The 27,343-nt window shown below is 48.2% G+C and overlaps 1 protein-coding gene across 1 annotated transcript in view; it reads left to right on the top strand.

Annotated features, from left to right (window-relative positions):
* LOC133351511 (signal peptide, CUB and EGF-like domain-containing protein 2) overlaps window positions 1–23,707 on the top strand; it is a 182,900-nt gene extending 159,193 nt beyond the window's left edge. The window contains 9 exon segments of the mRNA XM_061566775.1: window positions 6,915–7,055; window positions 10,662–10,865; window positions 13,082–13,252; window positions 13,532–13,699; window positions 14,885–15,046; window positions 17,834–18,031; window positions 18,445–18,597; window positions 19,165–19,244; window positions 20,544–23,707. Of these exon segments, the coding sequence (XP_061422759.1) occupies window positions 6,915–7,055; window positions 10,662–10,865; window positions 13,082–13,252; window positions 13,532–13,699; window positions 14,885–15,046; window positions 17,834–18,031; window positions 18,445–18,597; window positions 19,165–19,244; window positions 20,544–20,696 (1,430 nt within the window). The 3' untranslated portion in view covers window positions 20,697–23,707.
* The last annotated feature ends 3,636 nt before the right edge of the window (window positions 23,708–27,343 follow it).

Here is a 27,343-nt window from a genome sequence, read left to right as displayed (position 1 = left end):
TCCTAGGGCTGGATGCTGTGAAAGGATTGGAGGTCCTGCATGACTTGGTACAACGAATGGCAAATGAGTCTCACCTGGGAAGACTCTCAACGGCATGGGGTAGATGTCAGCACAGATAGAACGCCATTCTCTTTGGGAGTGTTTCATTTTATGCGGAGCTGATGCAAGACTTTCGTAAATGCCCCTTAGATCATGAATCTGACGATTATTTTATTTGGCGATAAAAATGTAAATATATGCAGTTACCTTCTACGTGGGATTTTGGCTCTTATTTTCCAAATGTCATCGTTGAAATGAATGTTTTTTTATATACTGTAAATATCGTTTGACAAAGGTTGAATGAACAAAGAAATTTGAAAAACGAAACACTCCAAAAATTATCACCACCAACATCTTTTCGCGTTTTGAATTTCATTTACGCAACATTGAGTTGTTATAGATGAACGACTCAAAAGTGTTCATACGGAAAGCATATGCAGGACATATTATCGACCAAAATCTTTATTTAAATCAGGTGAGAGCCCGGTTAAACTAAAGAGCAACTTTTATTTATCTAGTCCCGGGTCACGACAACATCGCAAAAACAACGCGATAAGACAACGAGCAAGATGCCCGGGGGAGCGTTAAAAAACATTCCCCGGGTTCCCTCTCAGCACTCCGAGCGCAGCGTCGCCAGACGACCCCGAGGTGCACAATCGCACGAAGACAGCTCTAGGTGGCGTTACAATCAGAATGTGTATCCATACTGGAGGAATCCGATGAGCCATGAAGCTCTTTTTCGCAGGTGTCCAGTAGGGGCTGGTCAGAACGTGATAAAAAACTAAAAACACGATAGTAGTGCAAAGTATAGGAAAGGTAAACAAATTACTTAAACATTTACAAATAAAACTCAACTATTTCTACCTTACCAGGTGAAGCCCATTGAGCTATGTAGCTCTTTTTCAGAAGCGACCTGCCCACAAATGATAGCTCAACGAAGTGGCTTATGTAGGAAATTTATAGCAGCCAATTTATCTAAATGATCTAGACAAATGTCTCTAAATGTGGAGGGACAAACTGGAGGATCCGGATAAAAAAGAAATGCACGCTACCGCGAGGAGAGAGGCAAGAGAACATGTAAACTCTAAATATACATCAGGGTCAGGATCGAACCCCCGACCTCCTGCATACCAGGCGAGAAAGACAACATCTCAGCACCGTGCTGCCCCTTAAATAAAACAAAACGAAGTTCAAATTTCTTCAGTACATCAATTCCCAAGCTTGGAGGTGCGCGACCCGTCGCCGTTGTCTGTGGCTGACGCCGTTGTCTGTGCGTGGCGGTGCTCAGACGCGGGAGACCGCGCCACGGTGAAGAGGAAAGCTCGCTTCGAGTTCCCCGCAGCGAAATGCCGGCTGAGGCGTCGCAACCCCGGCAAAGTCATGGACGGCTCCCTGAGACAAGCCCGCCATAGGTGAGTTAACGCTCACTGCACGCATGAACGTTGAACTTCTTCCACACCGTACGTAGCTGGCCGTGCTAATCGAGGCGCGGGGGAAGGACAACAAACTAAACACAAAAATTACACGCGCATCTCTGTGTGTGTGTGTGTGTTATGGGGAGCGGTGGTGTAGCGGTTAGCGCGTTGCACTACAAACCTGGCGACCCGGGTTCTATTCCCGCTCACGGCAAACACCAGTGACGATTATCTGAACCGGTCCTGGGCCTCCCCTAGGTCGACTCAGCCTTAAATGAGTACCTGGTGCGGTGTGTAAACATCGCCGCTAGGGAGCCAAAGGCGGTCGGGCGTGGTGCTGGCCATCCACTCCCTCAGTGTACCGTTCCGGCCTTCATAGGTGCTCGCTAACAGCACTTGCCCCTACAGTCTGTTAAGGCTATTAAGGGAGAGGCGTCACGCTGGTATGAAGTTCATTTCGTCGTTTTTATTTTCGACGTTCCGTGTCTGGAGCGTGACCCCCGGCCCTCTCCTGCTGCCGGGTTTCGTGGTTGCGCCGCACACGGCTCTCTCCGACGCGTGTTCGGGGGTCGTACCCGCCGCCCGCTGTTCGGTGCGACGTCCGACGTTTCGCTCCACCGTGCTGCTGCGGAGCTTCTTCGGGAAATGGACGAGTTCGGGAATTGAAAATGAATTGCGAGCGGTACAACGTGGGAGCGTGTTTCTCTCTTTCATGAATTTAAAACCGTTTCCTTAACTGTGCGTGCTTCTCGTGCGCTCGATCTGTAAAAATTTCGTCTGTTCACCCGTCCCTTCAGCTGTTCTACGTCTGTGTTAACCGCATCAGCACGTACGTGCTCACTCGGGGTGCGTTTACGATCGCTGGATTAAACTAAAAAGTCCAAAACACTAAGCGCAAAAGAAAGATTACACCAATATGAAATTAGGTAATATTATTGAATTTAGTTAAACTACTTAACATGTTGCCACATGAAAAAGAAAGCAATATTGGTATACGATTTGCAAACTGAATAATATACAAAAATAATCCACCTATTCACACGCAGTGGGTCAACACCTTTTATCTGTTCTTCATTCAAGTTTATTTGTCTAACGAGGTGAGAACTCGAGGGGCGGCTCCGACCAGGAATAGCCTCGTTTACAGGAGTGACCCCGGGTCATCATAATGACAAATGCAATAACATAAAGTGCAGCAAGTGAATCAAAGAGAAATGAGTGGGGGCAAGGTGGTGGTGGTGGTGGTGTGGGGGGGGAAACACAACCACACGCTGTTAACTTTGCTACTGAATAGAAGAGCGATATCAATCAAGAGGATTCTTTTTTTTACAGGTTTCGTTCCGCTGTTGATGTTAGATATTTCAAAGACGCTCAACACATGAGTGGCAGAACCTTCGCTGCTCGTGCCCGAGAACACAATATCTGCGTTGCGTGTCGGCGGGCTGTTTATTCCTCCGTGCTTTTCTCTCGTGAGATGAACGCGTCAAACAGCAAACATCGCCTCTGGACGCAAACAAAAAGAAAACGGCAGCGTGTTTTTTTCTCCCCCTCTGCTTTATCGCCTTCCTCCACATCTCCCTTGCTCCTAAGGAACATGAAAGAAATTCAGCGTGCGCGTGCACGCGTGTGTGTGCGTAACAGGGAGAGGCGTCACGCTGCTATGAAATTCATTCGTCGTTTTAATTTTCACCGTTCCTTCTGTGGAGCGTGACCCCTTCAGCTGCCGTTGTGCGTGTTCGCACTGCAGCGAGGAACGCGTCGCTTATTCTCGGCCCACACTCTGCTGACTGACGGTCGTGCTCACGAGCCAGCCAGCCATCTAGTCAGTTAGCTAGTCAGCCAGCCAGCCAGGCAGTCAGTCATCCAGCCAGCTAGCCAAGCCAGCTAGTCAACCAGTCAAAAAGCCAGCCAGTCACTGAGCCACTCAGTCAATCAGTCAGCTTTTCAGTCATTTAACCAGCCTGCCAGTCATCCAGCCAGTCGGTCAAGCAGTCAGCCAGCCAGTCAACCAGCGATCTTTTCATTTTTTCTAATACCGAGCGGTGAAAATCAAAGGCGGGAGGCGAGGCGGCTGTGTTTGCTCGGCCGACGACACACGACCTCGCCCGGTGCTCGGGGGATCGGCTATTGGCACCTCCGCCCCGGGTCCCTCCCGATAAGCGGGCGCTCACGCTCCGGTGCTCGTCAAAGAAGCCGCGATGGGAGGAGAGATAAACCGCGGACGATCGAGAGGACGCGGAGCGGCGTTCAGCTCTGTTGACGGTGTGCCGCCTTGTGTCCAAGAAAAGGAAAGAACACATGATTTACGCCGTTGCTCTTCGTGCGTCCGTGCGTGCGTGGACACGAACTTGCCCCGCGCGGTTGCGCGATAATTCAAACGAGAACGGACCTCGCGTTAGAACGCCAAAAAAGCCACCGCGACATGAGTCGATCCCCAGCGAACGTGGACGCTTGGGCCAACGTGGGGCCAACGTTGCACGTCAACCACATGGCAACGTTTGCCCAACGTTGCACGTCAACTTTGGCCGCCGCTCGCTCATCAGGCGGGACGGTCGTCTTGGACGCGTTGATTTGCCCAACGCGGTTCCGAAGTGCTCGTGTTGCTGGGATTTGCTCTCATAGGACCTTCAATCAGTCTAGCCAAAGGGCACCCCCCCCCCCCCTCAATGGCAGCTGTCCCTTTGCAGGATGGTCATTGGTGACGGAGGCTTGGGGAGGCCTCAAATACATCAGTGGATTGACCGTAGCTGACGACGCTGGTAATGGGTGGCGGTGGTGAGGATTAATCAGAGCGGCAACTGGACTCGAACCAGGAAACCTTCGCGAAACGGGGCACTGGAGCTGCTTCAGCTGCGTGCCGCCGCCGTCACCACAGGGAACCGATTGTTTACGTGTTTTGTTTACCCGCTTGGCGAGTTGCCCAATGCCGTGTTTAGGCTTTCTTTGGGCACGACATCCGGAGGGTTGACGGCGGGCGTTCTCACTTTTCGCTCAAAAATCAAACAAACCCCAAAATCCCCTCCCATATTTGCCAATTGCGCTGATTCAGAGGCTGGAGTTGCTCCACAACCCCCAGCTGACGAGACTGACGAGTGGGCGTGTAACGCTGAGTCCGGCGGGTCACGAATGGCGATGGAGCGGTGGGCCCGAGTACTCGAACGCGTCCGAGTTGCACGTCCGTCGGAAGTTAGACGGAGCGACGAAATCGGATTGCGTCCGCAGATGCTGGGTGGGTTGCTAATGTGGGGAGCGGTGGTGCAGCGGTTAGCGCTACACTGCACTACGAATCTGGCGACCCGGGTTCGATTCCCGCTCACGGCCAACACCGGTGACGATTATGTGAACCGGTCCTGGGCCTCCCCTAGGTCGACTAAACCTCAAATGAGTACCCGGTGCGATGTGTAAACATCGCCACTGGGGAGACAAAGGCGTCCGGGCGTGGTGTTGGCAACCTACCCCCTCGTGTGCCGTGCCGGCCTTCATAGGTGCTCGCTAACAGCACTTGCTCCTACAGTCTGTTAAGGCTATACGGGGGATCTTTGTCTTTGTTAATGTCGCGCAACAATTGGCTATGACTTGGGGAAGCCTTCATAGAGAAAGTGGAGTGATCATAGATGATGATTACGATGGTGATAAACAACAAGGCAATTCATAAATTTCAATCGATTGTTTTTTTCCGCTCATGATAAATGTACTTAGGAATTAGTCACTTCATGCAAATCGATTGCCCCTTTAATGTTTATGCTCACAGTCCGAACAAGATATAAGGCAATTGAGACGTATGATACAAACGTGATCGGACAAAGACGGAACACGGGATGGGCCCTCCAAGCCAGATTTGGCCATGCAAACGAGGCGGACTGTCCAAGCAAGACAACACAAACCAGACAGACTCTCAACATTGATCAATACACAGAAAATACAATTTAAAACAAATATCGGTGGGAATCATGGAACCGGAACTCGTGACGGTTTATTGAATCTCCGGAGGAATTTGGTCCATGCCGACTAATCTAGGCTCACAAGCAAACATTCTAAACGTATTGCGGAATTGGCCAAACATTGCAATTGAGGCTTCTCGCAAAACAAAAAAATCGAAACCTTTGGCCGTCACAAAAAGGTTATCTTTGTCTGCCCAGACGACTACGGACGCTTCTTTCGGCGTGCACGTGATGCGGCGCGCCACCTAGCGGGCTTGAGATGCACGTGAAAGTCACAGTCTGACGTCCTGAGCTTTTTTGCTATTCATTATTTGCGAGTTATTATCCAGCAAAAAAAAGCAAAACGTTGTTTTCTGCTCAAAAGACTACGAGGTCTTGGTCACCTCCTCTTCACAAGTCCATATTTATCTGGTGGGGACGACAATGGCGGAGCCAGGATTTTCAGGTCGCGGGGGGCGGGCAACCCCTCCAGCAATGAACAATGATAGAGGAGTTGTTAGTAAGTAAGGACTTGTCCCTTGCTTTTTATTCGACGCGTGTGCGGCGATGGCGCAGCCATCGATCGAGGGTCGATTTCGAACCGCGTTGTGTGATCGGCATCGCGCTCGCTGAAGGTGTTGATGCCTTCAGGGAAGTCGTGTCCTGTATACGCAACTGCGCGCAATTCTGTGAGTCACTTATAACCGCTTTGCCGTTACTTATTGCCAATTATGGACTCTGTTGTCCTATAATCTCATAGAGTCCCTGGCACCGAATAATATGCTACACAGTGGCAGTGGCGGTCCCAAAATTCCGATTTATTACTAATAAACCCCGATGATCCAATCGAAATTAGGGAATTCCATCGGATCATTGGGGGGGGGGGGCACGTGCCACCCCCCCCCCCCCCCCATTGGTTCCGCCAGTGGACGAGCCTCTCCAAAGAGCAAAACATTCTCGATTTGCCACCACGTCCGTGCCACCACGGCAGCTTCCTCCATACCCTCTGGCCTGGACTCATCACTGTTAGCGAGCACCTATGAAGGCAGGAACGGCACACGAGAGGGTGGGTGGCGAGCACCACGCCAGACTGCCTTTGTCTCCCCAGTGGCGATGTTTACACACCGCACCAGGTACTCATTTGAGGCTGAGTCGACCTAAGGAAGGCCCAGGACCGGTTCAGATAATCGTCACCGGTGTTGGCCGTGAGCGGGAATCGAACTCGGGCGGCCGGGTTCATAGCGCGGCGTAGCGCTAACCGCTAACCCACCGCTCCCCACTACACTTCCGCTCGTATACAACAACAACAACAACCGCCATTCGCCACTAAGTGGCGGTGACGTCACCACTACGCTTGTGCCAGGACATGTGCACCTTGAGGCCACGTGAAGTGTCGAACGCCTGCTGGCAGGAGGTCACGGGTCAGACCCAGCAGGTGCCACGGGTCGACTGACTGAGATGACCGAGATGACACACACGTATGCACACACACACACGTATACACACGCCGTGACAACCGCCGCCCTCCGTGCGCGTTCCGCAGAGAACAGCCTCGTGAACTTCGTGAACCTCAAGTGCGACTCGACCAAGGGGAAGCCGAACCGCAAGGGACGCAAGGCGCCCAACCTGGAGTCGAGGATCACGGCCGAGTTTGAGATCGAAGTGAGCGCCGAGGCGGCGACAGGTGAGTGTCGCCCTCCTGCGGACGCGTCGCTCCCTTCCACCCGCGACGGCTCAGGTCCGCCGGACGAACCGCTTCGTCTCGACGGGGACCTTTTGTCGGCAGTTTCAAAAATGTGAAACTTTTCACGTAAGAAGAGGTATATACTTGGTTCTTTCGGCGAAGTCACGTGGAAGGGAAATAATAAAATAATAAACATTATAAATAATTCTCACGACGTTTCGATTGCAACACAGGCAATCATCATCAGGTGTGAAAACCACGGCAAGAATATTTGAAAAAAGTGGCGTTTTCTTTCTTCAAATTTTCTTGCTGTGGTTTTCACACCTGATGATGATTGCTTGTATTGCAATTGAAACGTCGTGAGAAATACATCTCTAATTTTTATTTTATTATTTTCCTTCCACGTGACTTTACCGAAAGAACCAAGAATATGAATCCCTGCAGTCACGAAAGCTTTAAATCGAAAAATAAGAAGAGGTTTTTTTTTACCCTTTCTGGCAGCGAAAAAAAAAACAGGAAGTGTTAAGATGTTCAAACACCAAATAGAAACCTTTTGCAAGCCATCACTTCCACATTAACCACACTTACTTGTGGCGAAACATGTAAACAAACATCATCTGATAATATAATATATGCATTATCTTTGAAACTGATTTGCCAACACCAGAGACAACTTTGCCTCATGGCCTTGCCTCACCACTGTTAGAGTGGAGAACGCCAAACGGCGAACAGTACAAATACAATGCAAATATCAGAGCATTTATAGCTCGGGCTGAGCAGTTATATCGATGGGATCTTTTTACTGATAGGAACCCACTGGTTCCACCAGCCCACAGGGGATTATTGTGTCCGTCAGTCGCGCAGGGAGGGGCTGGGTGGGGAGGGGCTGGGTGGGGAGGGTGGTGCTGGGTGGGGAGGGGAGGGTGGGCAGGGGCTGGGTGGGGAGGGTGGGGAGGGGCTGGTTGGGGAGGGGTTGGGTGGGTGGGGAGGGTGGGGCTAGGGTGGTGGGTAGGAGGGGTGGGGCTGGGTGGGGAGGGGCTGGTCACCCCGTGGTGCCCTTATAAAACTCAACGTTTAACCTACTCACGCCGGGTTGTGCCCGCCCTCACAGTCGGGCATATTTGCGGAATGCACCACGCCGCCGTTAACCCTGGCCATTGACCGAGCAACCCAACGTTCCTACCAGCTCCCTCCGCAGGAATGTGTTTTACGAGTATCAAAAGTTTGAAAAAACAAGAAGAGGTTTCGTCTCGTCAGACCTGCCACCACCACCACCACCACGCTGCACGTCACAACACGTCACAGTACTCCTCTGTCAGCCACTGTCCCCGCACATGTATAATGCCCTCACCACCGTCCCGTATTCATTTTTCGTTGCAAAAGTATTTTATTGACCACACGATTTAGGTGCACTAGAGAGCCCCCTCTAGAGAGCCCCCCCCTCCCACTCTATGGGGTATATTGCCCACAAATCTTTGAAGATGTGGGAGCAGCCATACTTTACCCCACCACCCGCAAACCTGCTGATGGACTAACTCTGCTCTACCCACTTATACTGCTGGCCGCGCCGAGGTGGGCGGAGGATGTAAGAAACGTCGCCATTGTTGCAACTTCCACGCTGGGTGTTTGGGTGAGACAGCGGCGACCTCTGGATCGATCGCAAGTCCAGTGCACGAACCGTTCCGGCATCGCAGCGTCACGGAGGATCATGTAGCTCGTCGTGAGAGAAAAGGCTGAATGGATGCAGGCTGACCATTAGACTGTCCTGTGGCTGAGGCTGGTGCGTCAGTTGCTCGGGAATTGAAATTTGGAACCCAGTGTCAATAAACAGCTTTTGTCGGCAAAACACTTATTCATTTATTTATTTTACCAAGGAATGGCGCTTAATTTGCTTCCTTTGAAATCACATTTTTTTTCCATATCAAGACAGAAAACAGGACATTGGCATGAGGAACAGTTGTTGTTTCAATGCGGCATTTATTTTAGCAGGCAAGCAGTACGTTCGGCGGGGCGCGGAATTACTGGTTTATTGCGAAGTAAAAATAAACAAGGAAAAGGAGGCCTTCAAGTGAGCGACGGCTTCAAGAAACTTTGCCGGGCTCAAATTATGACTTTTCAACTTGCAGCTGCATGGCTGCATCGAGCCCGTGCATTGGTTCAACTTAACGCCGCGCAAAGCAACGTCGCAAAATCGACCCTCACGTATCCGCCCTAGCCAATTAACCGCCCACACCCAGTGCAGGATTTGCACGTGATGGCGTGACTGTCAATGTCCACATAGATGTTCACATCTCCGACTTTTTTTCAGAGAGTAAAGTACAGTATTCCTAATCGCGCGCGCATTTTTCTTACGTCTATGGCACAGTGGAGCATTTATTTTTGTCCAGTACCGTACGTGTACGCAGTGGTACGATACAACCCGTCATTTTCTGTCGATCTTCGCACATTCGACATTTTCACACGTCCGCCGACACCTCAGTCCATTCCAGCGAGTCGGATATGCAACTCGCGTAAATACTTCAACAATCCGGTATAGAATTTGACGCGTCCTTTTGCGAGCACAATGCCCGTGCATTGTCTTACCCATAAACCGTTTTTCCTAATTTTATGGTTTGGCAATCACTGCAGCGCACGCACGCGCGAAAATATATATATACATACCCATGTGTAAAATAACGTTCTGTAAATATGTCTTGATGCACGTTGAGACTCTATACTGCCCGCAAGTCAAGCATTCACATTGGACTGGATTCACTTACAACAGCAACTAAGGTGCGCCGTGTGTCGAAATACAGCCCAATTGGTTTGCACCTCCTCTTTAAAAGCGCAGGTAAATAAAAAAACGTATTTTAAATTAATAACTAATATTCAAGAGGGCGAGAGTAAGGGGTCGCTCAACATCAGCGTATGACGACGAAGGGTATCTTTAATCACCAATTTTATATTGGCTATATAAATGCACATGCGCGATATACACACCTAGTTCTATTTCTGTATATTTTTCTCGTGTTTTGTTTCTCTTGTGGGCTTGGACCTGGCCTTGACGGTTCCGCGCAATCTCCTTCCCCACCGTGTGTAGCGTCTGGAGGGTGTTGTGCGCATTTTTTTGAGCGGCATTCCGAGGGGTCATCCTGTAACCAAACGGCGGCCCCCCCTTCAAAACAAACACCGCCCGGTTGCCCGCGCTCCCGCCGCCAAAAGCGACGCCGCGGTATTCCACGTCCGCGGAGAATGTTGCGGCCACCTCCACGCCGGTCGATGATGCCCAAGAGGCACGAACCCGGCGCTCGGGTTTCTCACGCGCGTCGCGCATCGCTCGGGGCGAACCTCTCTTCTCTCTCTCTGGGCTCTGGTCTGGAATCGCCCCGCGCTTTCACGTGATGATGGTCGCACAAAGGGTCCGAACTACGGGCGAATAAACCCCTCCACGTCCTGCTGCGGTGTAGGGTCGATTGACAAAACAAGGCTGTGCGTGGTACGCGTGTGGGCACAGTGCAACGCTGCGATCTTAAACCAAAGTGCACGGCCGTTGGGGGGAGGGAGGACGAGACACTTATTCGTACGCGACTCGCGTTTCCCCCCCCCCCCCCCCTTCCCGGCTCGCAGCCTCGTGCGACGTGCAGTGCGTCAAGAAGAAGACCGACAAGAAGCTGCGCAAGACCATCCGCGCCCTCAAGAAGTCCATCAACAAGGAGCAGTTCGTCGTGCGCTTCTCGGGCACCGACTACGAGGTGACGCGCAAGGCCCCCAAGAAGAGCGAGCGCCAGGGCCCTTGCAGCGCCGGCCAGGTGCCCACGGACGGCAAGTGCGGTGAGTGGCCCGCATGGACGCTGCTGCTGCTGCTGTCGTTAGCTGCGTGGGACTCCAAAATTGCGGAGGCCCTCGCGGTGGCCTCGTGAGGTTACCGTGGGGCCTGGTGCTGCCCCCATCCCACCACCACCGCCACCATCACCGCCTCCCCCATTTCCAATTTCTTCTTCTCTTTGTATGCCAGCGAGCTATGCTACAGTACAGTTGCGGGTTTAACGACACATTTATGCGATCTTACCGGTGGTGGCATTGTGACATTTCCACTAGGAGAGGCTGAAAATATGGTGTTCTAATAAAAAAAAGCTTGTCATGTTGGCCTTCCCGTGAAAGTAATATAACTGTCTTATCTACCGACGATAGGCATTTATAAACAATGCGAAACAAAACAACAAAGCACTCAAATGCTGTACCCATGACCCCCTGGTCCACGCTACACAACCCCTTTGACACTGCCAAAGCCGTGAGCTGCCATATTTGCACAGTGCAACCTCGCGTTGTGACATCGTCATTACAGCCATCGTCTCTCATCACAGCCATGGGCGTCTTTTTCACCACCGTGAATTGGTCTCAAACGGCGTGGCTACAATGCGAAGCGAATCACAATGACTGAAGGGAAATCTCTCACTCGGACGCCTTCACAGCCGCCCCGAGACATCGCCACCGGGCGTCCGCGCTGTCAGCCTACGATAGATTCTACGTGCACCGCATGGGCTAACATAAACGGAACCAGTTCATGAATTGGGTAATGACCGAATCGTGACAACGCATTGATCCATTGAGGAGGTGGCGAATCATCACACATCTTGTTGCAGGGGCACAGGGTGTTTAATACAACACCTACCACCACCGTCATTTACAAACGCTGTGCTTGCAACTGAAAGACTAAGACTACCGTACGATGCGTCCACTTAATAAGATGGAAATTGCATTCAGGCCTCCGGTATTGGCACGGGGGCCACACATTCACATAAAGGTTTTTGTTCGCCCACAATAGCAACTCCAAAGGGGCAACCAAGAAAACCCAAAATCATTGTGACGTCTTCTTGGTTCTTTCGGTAAAGTCACGTAGAAGGGAAGTAATAAAATACCGAAAGAACCAAGAAGATGAATCCCTGCAGTCACGAAAGCTTTAAATCGAAATCATTGTGACGGTCGCATAAAAACCCCATCTCCTCCTTCAGGAGCCCAGTGAGATTGACGAATGGAGAACACATCCTCTAACAGTGCTGTTTGTGGTAGTGCGTGCTGCTCTGCCTGAACAGGGTGGCCCAAAAGTGAGGACACACAGGGTTATGTTTGTGTTAACAAATCACATTGGGTCATTTCATTTATTTTAACAAATACTCAAACTGACTTCGATTAAGATTAATGCATGCATGTGTTCTCTTTTGAAATTAACTATGCACTTTTTTTTTATTACAGCTGCCCTCTTAGTGTACATATACACTAATTGAACTTGTTCGTCTTTGGTCAATTGTCTTTCAATTTTTAATTGCCACCTGAAAAGGAAGAACAAATTTATATTAATGATGATAGATAAAATATGAATTTAAAGAATATTTTTTTTTTATTAATGCCAGTGTTATAATAGATTATATCAACCTCGGTGCCCTGATTTTTGGGCCACCCTGAATAGCTGCGCCACACTGCCACCTGCTGGTGACATGCTGTATAAGGGTTGTGAGTTCATGAGTCCCAATGGGTCGACTGCACTTTGGGCTGCTAGAGTAAAATGAAAAGCCACTTATGGACGGACGATCGTGACTGAACGACTGACGAACATTGGAATGATGCTCTAGGAGGACTAGAGAGTTGAAATTAGGCGCAAATATAGACTGGCTCATAATAACTACTCTCATAAAGACAATGCTAAATGAACGAAACCTTCGTATAAAGTTACATTGCCATCGGGGAATCACAAATATCAGAGCATTGCCAACAATTTGGAGACGCAATCGCACGCTCAAAGAACTTTTCGCAAATGTACAATTATGTTTGACGATAATAATAATAATAATAAACTCTGTATTCTATCGCGCAATTCGCACAAGGCCTCGAAGCTCTCTTCCCGACAGCATCCCCTTTGGCTTTCACTCTGCGAGCGACTTAAACGCATTCGAGGGGCAGAGAGCGCGTTGAGACAGCGCTACGCCATCCGCGCACGGACACAATCTCTCTCTCTCCTCAAGCTCATTCGTTTCGTTTCGCCACGGCAGTGAGCTGCAGGCCCGGCACGTTCTACAGCGGCGCGCAGGAGAAGTGCCTGTCGTGCTCGCCCGGCACCTACCAGGACAAGGAGGGCCAGCTGGCGTGCGAGCCTTGCCCCGGCACCGACGTCAAGGGCCTGCTGGGCGTGCTGGGCGCCCGCAACATCTCCGAGTGCGCCGGTGAGAGCGCCCGCTCCCCACCGCATCTCCGCCACGCGCATGCCCACCCCCCCATCGATGCGGGTAGCCCTGCAATTGCGCAGCCCTGCAATTGCGCGCTCGCCTGCTCTTGTCGCTGCTGGCAGCAGGGGCGTCCACGGGAGGGAGCTCTAGCGCGCCCCGCTGGAGGGGAGCGGAGGGTAGCGCGGTTGTTGGGGTTCGTGCACCGCTCGCTCACGGCACCCTCCAGTCGAAGGCTGCACACAGAGGGGCTCTTTGTCTGTGTTTCTCCTTGCGCAGGGAAGTGTCCTCCGGGGCACTTTTCAGCGGACGGGTTCCGCCCGTGCCAGCACTGCCCGATGGGGACGTACCAACCCGAGGCGGGCCGCTCTTCGTGCTTCCTGTGCGGAGGGGGCCTCATGACCAAGTTTGAGGGCTCCACCGCGTTCCAGGACTGCGAGACCAGAGGTGGGGGGCCGGGGGGGGGGTGGCTGGGGGTTGGGGGGGGGGTTTGGGGGGGTCGCCCAGGAGGAGATGCTGAGTTTGGGGCGGCTGCCAACGCGGAGCGGTCCACCCTCGAATTCTCGATTGGCGAAGGAAATGTGTCCCCTGCACTCGGAGGCGGCTTGACGCTCACCGCCACGTGGATGCCGTTAGCCGTGCCTCGTGCGCGTGACGTGTCCAGGGTTCATTTAATCGGCGTTTTGTGTTTTTTATTTGAGTCGTCGTTTATTTTGTTGGTTGGGACTCGAGAGACGGGGCCTTGCCTCATTTGTAACAGTGACTCGGATTTGCAAGAATGACCTGGTATAAGTTAAATCGACGACAATCTGTGGAAGTTTTAATACACCCGGCTGTGTAACTTACTCTGTAGTTATCCAGCTTGAGGAGCTACACACCTCGTTGCTCATCGGGTTCCTCCAGCTTCGATCAAATGTCTGTGTCTAATTTTAGTCAAGTCTTCAGCCTGTGGAAATTCATTTCGTTTCATTTTAGTTTAGTCTAGTCGACGAAAGCTGCCAAACATTTAGCTGCTTTGAATTATATTTGATTTAAAGCTTTCGTGACTGCAGGGATTCATCTTCTTGGTTCTTTCGGTAAAGTCACGTAGAAGGGAAATAATAAAATAATAAAAATAAAACATAATAAAATAATTCTCACGACGTTTCGGCCACAACGCAAGCAGCCGTCCTGTCGGGGAGACAGCGTCATTCAGACGCTCTCTCCCCAACAGACCTGGTCTTCACCTGAGGACGGCTGCTTGCGTTGTGGCCGAAACGTCGTGAGAATTATTTTATTATGTTTTATTTGTATTATTTTATTATTTCCCTTCTACGTGACTTTACCGAAAGAACCAAGAAGATGAATCCCTGCAGTCACGAAAGCTTTAAATCGAAATTCAATCACCATTGTTTAGCCTCCCAGGGTGCACTGCGGTCGCTCATAACGTCGCCAAACAATGCCAGTCTCTGCCTCTTCATTCAGAACTGGCCAACTCCGTCTCGTCTCAGCCGGCCACGCTGCGGTCCGTCGCGGGCAGCCCTTAGCCATCGTGACGCCCGACGGAGTTCCGACCACTCGCAGTGACCGCCGCCAAATTCGCCCGCCGCCGATCCGTTAACAAAGCGAGCGCGTGTGCCGTCGCCCCCACAGTGCACTGCTCACCGGGACACTATTACGACAGCGGGACGCACCGCTGCGTGCGCTGCCCCATCGGGACCTACCAGCCCGAGTTCGGACAGAACTTCTGCGTGGGATGCCCCGGGAACACCACCACCGACTTCGACGGCTCCACCAACGTGACGCAGTGCAAAAGTGAGCGCGACCGCCTGCCTGCGTTCTTTTTCTCCGTGTATTTCCCATATCTTTCAATCTCTTACAGGGGCTGTGGAGAACTCCCTCTAGAGGAGGCCTTTTCACTGAGAGTTGGCACTGGACATCTGTGTGAAAAAGAGCTTTTATAGCTCGTCGGATTCCTCCAGTATAAACAAATATTCAGATTCTGAAGCACTTGCAGGGCTACACCTTTACCTTGAATGTCTTAACAGACTATGTTACGTATTTATTCATAATCATCATCGTCAGCCATAATCGATCCACCGTCTCTGCGGTGCAGCAATCCACCTCGCGTCCGTGCACAAGTTGAGTTCATGACTCCCATCTCTTTGGTGGATGTCCTCTCAGTCACATTCCATTCCTTGGCTGCCACTATTATAATGCAATAAACACGATAAGACCATTCATTCTGTCAATATATAAGCCCCCAGATGTTGTTTTTTCTATGTTTTTCCCAATGACATGCATTGCAAAAAGGTCATCATTAAACTAGTGTTGGCTTCACCGATTCCTATCAGCAAGAAGTGGCCTTGCTGGACTTGCTGGCACTAAACTCAAATCACGATGGATTGACGATGTGCATTACGATGTTTTGACATGAGAATGAATCCCAACTAACCGCTGAAAGAGTGATAACAATCCATAGATTCACGAGTCAAAATATGGTTCTCTCGCTTACTATACACGCGTAGACTTGTGCGTGCGTTAGGATGTGTTAGGGTGTGTTAGGGTGTGTTAGGGTGTGTTAGGAATGTGTTAGGATGTGTTAGAATGTGTTAGTGTGTGTTAGGATGTGTTAGGATGTGTTAGGGTGTTTTAGGACGTGTTAGGGTGTGTTAGGATGTGTTAGAATGTGTTAGAATGTGTTAGTGTGTGGTAGGGTGTGTTAGGATGTGTTAGGGTGTTTTAGGACGTGTTAGGGTGTGTTAGGGTGTGTTAGGGTGTGTTAGGATGTGTTAGGACGTGTTAGGACGTGTTAGGGTGAGTTAGGGTGTGTAGGGTGTGTTAGGATGTGTTAGGACGTGTTAGGGTGTGTTAGGGTGTGTTAGGGTGTGTTAGGATGTGTTAGGACGTGTTAGGGTGTGTTAGGGTGTGTTAGGACGTGTTAGGACGTGTTAGGGTGTGTTAGGGTGTGTTAGGATGTGTTAGGGTGCGTTAGGATGTGTTAGGATGTGTTAGGATGTGCGTACAATTCCACTGATTTTGGCGACGGAGCATCGCAGGGTTCACGCTCAGGCCTCGCGGCAAGACGGGTTTGGGTTCGATTCCCGACTCGGGTGCCTCTCCTGTGTGAAGTTTGCGTGTTCTCCCCCTGTTCTCTATGCGCTTCCTCCGGGACATCTAGTTTCCTCCTATCGCTAAAAAAAATCATAGATTGTTAATTGGTATCGGCGAAAGCATCCCAGTGCTGACAAGTTACCTGTGAATCACTCAATTGGGACTGGCGGTGGCAACCATCGCCCCGTGCTGTTAAAACTTGACAGGACCCTTCTGATTTAAAGCTTTCATGACTGCAGGGATTCATATTCTTGGTTCTTTCGGTAAAGTCACGTAGAAGGGAAATAATAAAATAATTGTTTCATATATTTTTTCTTTTATTATTTCCCTTCTACGTGACGTTACTGAAAGAACCAAGAATATATGACCCTCCTGGATAAGAAAAACATCATCGACATGATTTTTATTGTAATTATTTTCAATATTAAAAATATTAAGTCGTCTTTTTTTTTTTTAATATTTTAAAAAAATTGTTGTTTTGGTGATACATTCATAAATACTTAAGTTTGTGCTCACCAGGTTGACTCTGGGTGGAAAGTGAGAAACGTCTTTGCCCAATCCTGGCCAGCTGACTCAGCAGTCATGAATAAATAAGTGCAAATTTTGAGACTCAGTGAGGCTTTTTTGGGTAAACAATCTTAGCAGTAGTAGTAGTATTATAAACGATAACGTGATGGATTGCACATGACCCTTGCAAGCCACTGGAGCTGCTACACTCATCATCATCACGATCCGTGGGCAGGTAGCCCATAGGCGTCCACTGCACATTTCGTCATTTCTTTCCACTTTCCTCCGTCTTGTGCCAATATGCTCAAGCAGTGCCACATCTATAATAGAGGTTTTTTGGGTCAGATTGCGTAAATATAAATATTCACGCGATCTAATCCAAAAAAAAACCTCTTATGGATGATATTGGTCGTGAAAGCCTACGTGTTAAAGTGCCACATTTGTCTGGCACCAATCTCTTATTTCGTCATCAAGCCATTCTCTTTCCGATTCCTTAAATTTTCGTGAAAAACACACTCACAACAATGCAAATATATATTGATCCTCCAATCGAATCACTACCCAGAATTTAATCGAATATTTAGATATCCAAAGACCCCCTGAGAGGCTGGTGCTATTAAAACACGACAATACTAAAAGTTTTTTTTTTATTTTCCAGGTAAGGTCCACTGAGCTATTTAGCTCTTTTTTAGAAGTGATCTGGCCACAATGGATAGCTCAACAAATCGGCTTATGTTGAAATGTATAGCAGCCAACTGCTCGAAAAGCATGTTTATAAATGTGGAGGTAAAAACCGGAGGACCCGGAGAAAAATCCACTTGACCACTGCGAGAAAGACACCGCAAACTCCACATATAGAGGCAGTCGGGGTCAGGATCGAACCCACGAACTCCTGTATACCAGGTGAGGTAGTTAACATCTCGCCACTGTGGCGCCCCGACACGTGACGGTGACCGTTGCGTGACGTCCTCGCGCTCGCAGACACGCTGTGCGGCGGGGAGCTGGGCGAGTTCACCGGCTTCATCGAGTCGCCCAACTACCCGGGCGACTACCCCTCCAACGTGGAGTGCACGTGGAACATCAGCCCGCCGCAGAACCGGCGCATCCTCATCGTGGTGCCCGAGATCTTCCTGCCAATCGACGACGAGTGCGGGGACTACCTCGTCATGAGGAAAACCGGTAGGCTCATCGCTGGGGAGATTTGCCGCCGCCACGCGCCGGTTAAAGCCGGTAGAGGGTTGCTGAACGGGCCCTCCCCTGTAGTTTATTCTTGCCGATAACATTTTGGTAATTAATTTTTTTTGTTATTTTAAAAAGCCGGACTTTCCTGATGAGACCCGGAAGGTCGAAACCGGTCGAGAGCTTTATCTGGACCAGCGGTCGACCCAGCGATTTGTTGCGGCGGTGCGCGCTTACGAACTGTGAATGTTCCGCCGCGATCCTGAAAGCGCCGTTTCATTTCCTTGCGTCGCGCAACTCTCCCCCGCTGCGGGCGTGGACGAAGCGGCCGCGGGCGACGATTTCAAGCCGCGCGTTTTTTCTTTTTTCGTGAGCGTCGCTCGCCGCCTGACGCGTTGTCTCCCCTCGGGCAGCCTCGCCGTACTCGGTGACCACCTACGAGACGTGCCAGACGTACGAGCGGCCCATCGCCTTCACCTCGCGCTCGCGCCGCCTCTGGGTGCAGTTCAAGTCCAACGAGGGCAACAGCGCCAAGGGCTTCCAGGTCCACTACGTGACGTACGACGGTACGTGCCATCGCTGGCGGACTATCGTAGATGATTTTGTTTTTTTTTCAGATGAAGGTGGAAGGGAGGAGTGCCAACCCTTTGCGCCGGGAGTTGGACAGGAGTCGATCACCACTCGTGGGGCTATGATAGGCCGATAAGTTCACCAAGTTATTCCTTCCTAAGTGCCAGTTCCTCCACCCCTTTCCCCCTGTGCCCTCTCCTATCTTTTTGAAGTAATTTTTCCTCACCGTCCCCCCCCCCACCGCTCGTGACCCCCACTGGGTGGGGCAGTGAGCCCACCCTGCCCCCTTCTCTAAGCCCAGGTGGCACAGCGTCTGTTCCACCCTCCCTGCGGCGCAGGTTTGTGCGCTGTACCGGGCTCCTACCGAAATATAATAATACCAATATTTTTATTTTAAGATGAAGAAGGAAGGGCCTCTAATAGAGCTTTAAATCGAAAAATAAAAATGAAGTCGTTACGTTACAATATTAATCATTACAACTGGATACAACGAGTGTTATTAATTACAGCTGAGCCTTTACCAATGTAATCTTGCACGTTCTGTGTTGTCTCTTTGTTCCCAGAGGACTACCAGGAGCTAATTGAAGACATCGTCCGTGATGGGAGGCTATACGCATCAGAAAATCACCAGGAAATACTCAAGGTCGGCCTAAGAGGCTTTTCCTGAGCGGGCAACACAGGCACATTTTCCAACAGACACTCCAATAGATTATGCTAATAATATATTAAACTTTCCAAACATGTGCGTGTTTTAAATCGTAATTTACACGTTGTCTTTAATACTGCGTGTGTTAAAGTGTTAAAAGTTACAAAGGATGCATTTGCACAACATAGAGCACAATAGAGTCATGAGGAGGAAAGCCCATAGTTAGGCCTAAAAAAAGTCCTCTAGGCAAGTGTTTGACTCCACCTCGTCGTGATGGCTCATACACGTGGGGAGTGATATCCAGAATCAGAACATTTATTTATTCTGGTGGAATCCGATGAGCTATAAAGTTATTTTTCACAGGTGTCCAGTAGGGGCACGGGATCAGAATGTTACAACAGCAAACGGTACGAAAACACGATATGAGTGCAATTTATTGGAAAGGGATACAAATCACTTAAAAATATATCCAAATAAAATTAAGATTCTAGATTTGAAGCTTTCGTGAGTGCAGGGATCATACTCTTAGGTTTTTTCGGTAAAGTCACGTAGGTAAAAAAATATAAAATGATAATAAATCACGACGTTTCAGAGGCAACACAAGTCTCTGTCTTCAGGTGGGACCGTCACAGCTAAATTTACAGTAAATTTAGCTGTGACGGTATTATTTTTTACCTACGTGACTTTACCGAAAAAACCTAAGAGTATAAATATAAGATATTTTGTATCTTACCAGGTAAAGCCCACTCAACTATTAATTTATTTTTCAGAATCGACCCAGCCACAAATGATAGGTCAACAAAGTGGCTCATCATGTTCAAATTTATAGCAGCAAAATAATCAAGACGGATATTTAAAAACGATATCCGAACTGGTCCTGCCCCCCCCCTCACCTCTCATTCACAAAACCACACTGGTCAGCGTGGTGAAGTATGGATAAACGACCCCCATAACCTAATAAGCCTTCAGTAGGGAATTGACAAAGGGCCATACATTAAAAACTCCCAATATGATTCTCTGTGGAGGGCACAATGACCGGATGCTATTGTCCAAATATTTGTCCGCATATTTTACTCCTTTTATCGACATGGTGAAGTGTGGATGCGCTTGGTAAATATGGTCACTTCACCTTATCCGCATGAAGGATCCGACAATACATAACGACTGTAGTGCATAGGCTCGCTTCGAGTGCACGGTTAATCGTTAGTACAGATAACGGAGACCGGCATCAGAGGCGTTTGCGTGTGCCTGCGCCGCGACGGATTTAACGCGCCGTTGTCCCCCTCTCGCCCGCAGGATAAAAATTTGATCAAGATTCTGTTCGAAGTGCTGGCACACCCGCAGAACTACTTCAAATACACGAAGGCGGACTCCAAAAAGATGTTCCCGCAGTCCTTCATTAAGTTCCTGCACTCCAAAGTGTCGCGGTTCCTGAGGCCCTACAAATAACGTGCCGGCAGCCGCAAGGGAAAACTGCACCTTCTCTCTTGAGTGACAGCTGGAACAACCCTTGCCTTCTGCTCGCCGGATGAAGCTACGCGTGCTAATGATGGGTTCGGGGTGGGGGGGTTCGGGGGGGGGGTGTGAACCGCCCCCACCACCCCCCCCCCCCTGTTACCCCCACACACACCTACGTCCTGAGCGGATTTTGACTCTTTGTCTTCTAACTCGAGCAGTGCTTCGACACCTAACTAGAGCTTCGTCAAGTTCACCCGAGGCAGAAAACGGCTCTCCCTCTCTTGCCCGGCTAACGGCGGCTGCTGCTGTGCATTTGTTAACACTTCGTAGAACTCTCTTGGCCTTGTTATGCAAGTGTTCGCCCGAAGACGTCCCAAGAAAGTCCAGTGTTTTAAAAGAAACAATAAGAAGAAGAAGAAAACTAAGATTAAAAAACGGCTAAATGGAAAATCTGTAAAAGGACCGTGTGAATAGAAACCTTTGTGCGTACAGCAACGAGTCTTCTGGAAAATATTTCTAAGAAAAATCCCAGAAGATTTTCTTGCATGGACAGAAAGGCACTCTTGCTTGTTATATATGCACTACTGTATTTTGTATACAAAAGGTTAGACTTTTTTTCCCCCCAGCAAGTGGTTCATATCATCAGCTTGCAAGATCACTATTGTATTTATGGACATTAAACAGAGGCTCTGTGGATTATATTACTAGACTAGATGGGTTATAAAGCTGAATTTGTGTTGATTGCTTATTATACACGGCTTATTAACGGAATGCTGTGTGTTGGAAAGGCGGGGGGGGGGGGGTGTTGGGAGGGTGTAGGGTTTGGGTGGGTGGATGGATGGGGGAGACTACTTAAAGAACCTGGCCACAATTTTTTGGAACTGATACCAAAGTGAAATGTGATGCCTGAAAACGAATAAAAGAGATGTAGAAAATTGCACTTGAAAATGTGAATTCCAAGTCTTCTAACCTCGTGAGAAAAAAAAAAGTCGCATAAATAAATGAGCAAAAAATATGTTGCATTATTTGTTCACAAGCAACCAAACCTGTCGTCTTGGCAACAAAAAATATATATAAGAAAGAAAGTGTGGTTAAACACATAAAAAGCGTCCGTTGATAAGCAGCCCTTAAGAAAATGCAGGAGAGCTCACACACAGGATTGTGGTATTGTCGGTACAAACTGTACAAAATGAAGTTGACACATTAACACAAATTAGCGTGTGGCGTGGCAACTAACCGACTGTGAGTTGATGGCTGAAACACATTGTTAGGCCTTTGACTTAAAAAAAATGTGTACATTATTTTATTATCGTCAGCAGTTGCTGCTTTATAATCGTATATGCTTTAACCAAAACATGTATATTGTGTAAAAAAAAACTAAAAAAAAGAAAAAAAGGTTATGAGATCCTTCACCAAAACGTTGTAACTTAAATATCAGTGGTATATTTAGTTCATCCTTGAATTTACTGTGTGGTGGGAACCCTATTCGTTCATTTTCTGCTCATGAAATCGATACATTTTACAATTATTTAGGATGACATGCAGCAAGTAAATTATATAAACGCAGTTGCCGTGGTGTTCACCACGTTCTATTCTGAGCATTTAAGTCACTTGTACAAAGAGTTTGCCACCTGCTTTGATATTCCCAGGATCATCCTCTTGCTGAGGTGGCAATCCTGGGAAAATATGCAAGTCTTCCCAGGACATTGAGGCTCGATTTTTTTGTCGGTTACGTAATAATACAGATAACTCAAGACGTTATTCTAAATCAGGATGTCGTCAACCAAAATAAGAAGGGGCACATGAATTCGAATTGGCTAAAAGAAAACGTCAATATTTCCAGAGCCGAAATCCCAACGTGAATAACGTTACACGAGGCAGCCCTCTTAAAGAGCCGCATGCGGCTATCGGAGCTGCAGGTTACTGACCGCTGTTCTAAATACTTCCTCCCACGATGTGTCCTGGTATGTTTTTATTTTATTTTCTTACCTCGCCAGCGGCAAACTGTAATTGTACTGCGAGTTATCATTGTTCCGAGACGGATCGGGATGGTTATCGTTCATGCACACGGTGACGATTTTCCAAAAGGGATGTACATCTGAAGAGGCGAAGCGAGGCATCCAACCCCCCACCACCCCCCGTACAACCACACGGAACGTCACCACATTTGTAAATTCACCGAGGGAAGAGACGTTACTGGAGCTGTGGGCAGAAAATAAAGGACGAGAGAAAAAAAAATAACCACAATGTAATCATGCATGTCCAATACAGTATATCAATATTCCTGCGGTACATCAATAGTACTTTTCTGCTAGGTTACAACAAAATCCCGAGTATGCGTAGATGAGCATTCTGAAGCTTGACGGATTAACACGAAAGGTACTTTCATTGGCATGTCGCCGACCCATTGGTACGATGGCAAAAAATTCCAGTTGTGTTTGCACCTCAGTAGCGTCAGGTAAGAAGATATGGACGTGAATCTGTTAAGCCAATCTATATTACTATGTTTTGGTTCATAGTCTTCGTCTCTGCATTATAATAAAATGCTATCAATTCTTTTTCGACCATGCCTTGCATTTTATGGTACAGTTTTGACATAGTTTTTGTATTATAATAAATAGCCACTTTTTATGTACCTCTATAATATAGCAAATATATTTGTTCTGTCGTTTTCATAATATTCTACTGCATCGTAACCAACTTATAGGGTTTAAACATTTTGTTTCGGAAAAGCGCCTTCATTTCGGCAAGGCTGAAAAAGTACAGCGTCGTCTTAACATTATTGAAAGAACATAAGTGACCAAAAAAAAATCTTTAAGCTCCTGCTCATTTACTTATAAGATGACTGTTACCTATGGTAAAAAGTGGCAAACATGTTAACACTATATCTCTGTCGTATACCTGTAAAAAGCATCTAGCCTAACCTGAACTGCCGTTTGTAACTTTCATCTGTAGCAATTAGCAAAACGTTCCTGTAACAGAAAAATAAATGTTTTGTCTCACGTCGTCTTGGCTGGATTATTACCGTTGAACCTTTTCGATTGTCACTCGGCTTGCAGGTTGCGTGAAGTGGGGGAAAGTGTGGCTACCTTGGAGTTCCTCCGAGGCTCTCACCCTATTTTTGGAAGCTGTTGACCTAGCAGTGGTCTGAACAGATACTGCAGGGGCCGGCACCTTAACCTATTAAAAGGTTTACATCTGGATTTTTAGAATATCGACTCAGAGAAACATTTCTATAGTAAACATTTTACAATATTGGCTTTCAAATAAAAAAACAAGATAATTATTCAAATTTCAATTACAAATTTTTGAGTTACAAGTTTGTATTTTCTTCTCCAAGAGTAAAAGGGTAAGCACGTTAATTATTTGTTATTATTCTTGGGTGTTTATCTTTCTCTCCGATCTATTCTCGTTGTGCTATTGGCATAATGTCTTACGACAACGAACCCATAAGGAAATCTGTCAAAACAGTGGATTGCCCCATGTATCAGAATACAACTGGGAGATTTATTTCATTGGAAAAATCCTACAAGTGGGCCTAGTTTCCTTTAAATAATCGGGTTGCACTTCCCCCACCCCCCACCCCATACAGTCTGCTATGAGGTTATCGCATGACAATTTAAACTAACATCGTAATTCGCAGAGCCGGAATTTACCATCATTGAACACAAACCCAAAGATGTTCAGTCATTGCTGCATTTGACAACTCGGCTGAATGACGGTTAGCTGAGATACCTGGCCACTTTCGTTTTATATTTTTAAATCTGCACATTTTCTCCTTTTAAAAGTTAACATTTGCCCAGTATTTAAAAAAATACGTGCCAGTATGTTCGCATCTGAAAATGCCTTACCCTGCCTCCATCATCACCAATTGTAGAGCCAGGTCCACACCCGAGCAGATCAGTTGCACAACAACATCGCCGAGCAGATCGATTAATGCAAGTAGAGTGCGCCTCTACGATAAGAAACCGGGTGTGCAGCTGGAGCAATTCGGTTGCATGCAACCAAGTTTCGCAACTGATGGTTCGGGTGTGAACCTAGCCTAGGCCGTGGTTCAAACGGAATCGTTGATCACGCATAACGGAACATAATGGCCATTGTGCTTAGTCGGGTTTCCATCTGTCCAGGTTTGACCCGGACAGTCCAGGATTTGGGATCTATGTTCCAGTGTCAGGAATCGATTTGTGCCAAGAACTTGGCATCAGCATTGTGTTGAACTTAATTACAGTCGACTGCACAATATTGATTTGACCTCGGCAGACTGTGGAATAGATATGGACGCCAATCGCGAGGTTTGACCTTAACGACCGGCAGCCAATGAATCACGGGGTGACAATGAGGGTAGGCAAAGCCTCGAATTTTTCAAGCAGCTCCCGTTGAAGAATTCTTGCGATTTAAATTTGATGAGTGACTTAAAACAGAAGTGAGGGCATCTTCACGCTCATGGCACTGCACAAGACCTGATGTTAAGGATACGTGGAAGAAAATATTGTCTTGGAATTTAATTTTCATCATCGACCATGATTAATCCATTGCTGGATACAGGCCTCCCCAGATCTGCCGCCATCAATTACGAACCTACTCTGGGTTATTGAGTTGATGAGAGGAGGTAGGGAGCAATAGGATGTGGTGGATGCCTGGACTTCATCTATAGGTTACGTTACGTGCGTTAAGAGTGATCCAGCGTGAACCCACCTTAAGCCTTCTACTGATAATTCCGTTTCCTTCTCCCGAACCTAGCGCCTGTATATTTGGAGCTTGAATGTCTCTCTCCCCGTGGTCGCGTGAATTTTTCTCCAGTTACTCCGGTATCATCACAAAGCTCAAATAATTTTTGTTTTATACGCAGAGTAACATTTTTTAGTGCATGCCAAATATCGTTCGTGCATCGTTGAGCAGTGACTTTGTAACTTTAATCATTCAAGGTTTAGTGTCTTTATATAATAACCGGGCGGTGGTGACACGCACGCCTGTAATCCAGCCACCGCGGAGGCAGCAACGAGGAGTTGATGGATCACCGCACAGACTTTGGGATATTCCTTCCCCATGGGCGTCGAGAGGAAGCCGTGCCCCCTGGCAAGCCAGGAGAAGGCGGTCACAGCGAAACTGTTTAGGGATCGATCGGTGAGTCCTCCCCCCCCCGCACGCGTGGTGAGATTTTCTCCAGGCGCTCAGGTTTCCTCCCACGTTGTAAACAGCCATTCGTATGATTTGCCATCATCTTCGGAGGTGCGGGGAAAACAACACGCAGCGCGTAACGATGCAAATCCGAAGGAGACGTCGCAAGCGACGCACCACTCCGCTGGCTCCTGACGCGGTTGTCTGGCCTTGAGCACCTGAATGTGATTTTGAAGTTGATGCTCTGCATCTACAGCAGCAGCCATCACGTAAGATGAAGAAAAGGAAGATTGAGGACTTGGGCTCAGTGATAACGATCCCCCCACTCCCCCCAACGCGTTGCAACACTCCACCACGTGGTGCCAACGAGCAATTGCAAGCAACGAGCGAAAAAGGTTGAAGATTTTGATTTAAAGCTTTCGTGACTGCAGGGATTCATATTCTTGGTTCTTTCGGTAAAGTGACGTAAAAGGGAAATAATAAAATAATACGAACATAAAACAATACAAATTCTCACGACGTTTCGACTGCAAGACAAGCAATCATCATCAGGTGTGAAATCCACAGCAAGAATATATAGGTTGAAGATTGATTAAATCTTTCCACCATGCTCTTCTCGGCTCGGGAAATGTGGCTGATGGCAGTGACGTTCCCGCAGCATATCACTCATTAATAGTTAGCGAATGATTTTTCAATTTGAAATAAACACACGCACAATACACCCGATCTCATCACGTCTGCTAAGCTGTGAAGGTTTAACACGGAGGCTTTCGCGAACAATATCATCCATAAGTTTTTTTTTGGGGTTAGATCGCGTAAATAGAACACGTTCCTTCGGAGTGGGCAGGAAGGAACTTGGTTGGACAGCGCATTCGTGCACAACAGACAAATAATCCCTGGTGGGCAGTGTGAAACCTGTTGTTCCTACCTGTATAATTGCGTCGTTAAACCCGCCACCACCCGACACAGCCAACTAGTAAGGTTCCTCACGTAAACAGAACGTGCCAATTCGTCACTAGTACAGCACACCGGTGTGTTGGAGAGCCAAGCCACAACATTTACAATCTGAGTTCGACGTTTCGCCAGGAACTACGAAGGTTTAAGCCTGGAGAGTTCTGAGATAGGCGATCGTCCGAGGGTAGCGCAGGAGGAAAATAAAGCGTTGTACTCTACTATATTCCCACATGTATGCCCCCCCCCCCTACACTAACTTTGTACGATGCACCGCATGACCAGAGCCAAACGTTGAGAAAAGCGAGGCAAAAAAAGTCAGGTCATCTGGACTTGGCAACAGCTTTGGAGCATGACTGATGGACCGTGACTGCGTGCAGCTTATTGCTCAAACGCTGTTCAGTATTTTCAGTCCAATATGTAAAAACTACAAAAAATTCTAACGAGAACTAGTCCGTATATTTATATGGAGCCATTTTAACTTTTACCTTGTTTTCATTGCTCGTGTTGAGGTTTTGTGCAACTCTCCCACGCTAAAAGTCGTAAAAATAAATCACCAGTCATGTCAT

This window comes from Lethenteron reissneri, chromosome 37 (assembly GCF_015708825.2).
Source record: "Lethenteron reissneri isolate LAM-NWPU_2019-01 chromosome 37, ASM1570882v1, whole genome shotgun sequence".
NCBI lineage: Eukaryota > Metazoa > Chordata > Hyperoartia > Petromyzontiformes > Petromyzontidae > Lethenteron > Lethenteron reissneri.
The sequence above is the reverse complement of the archived record's forward strand: the minus strand, read 5'-3'. Positions and strand labels throughout refer to the sequence as shown.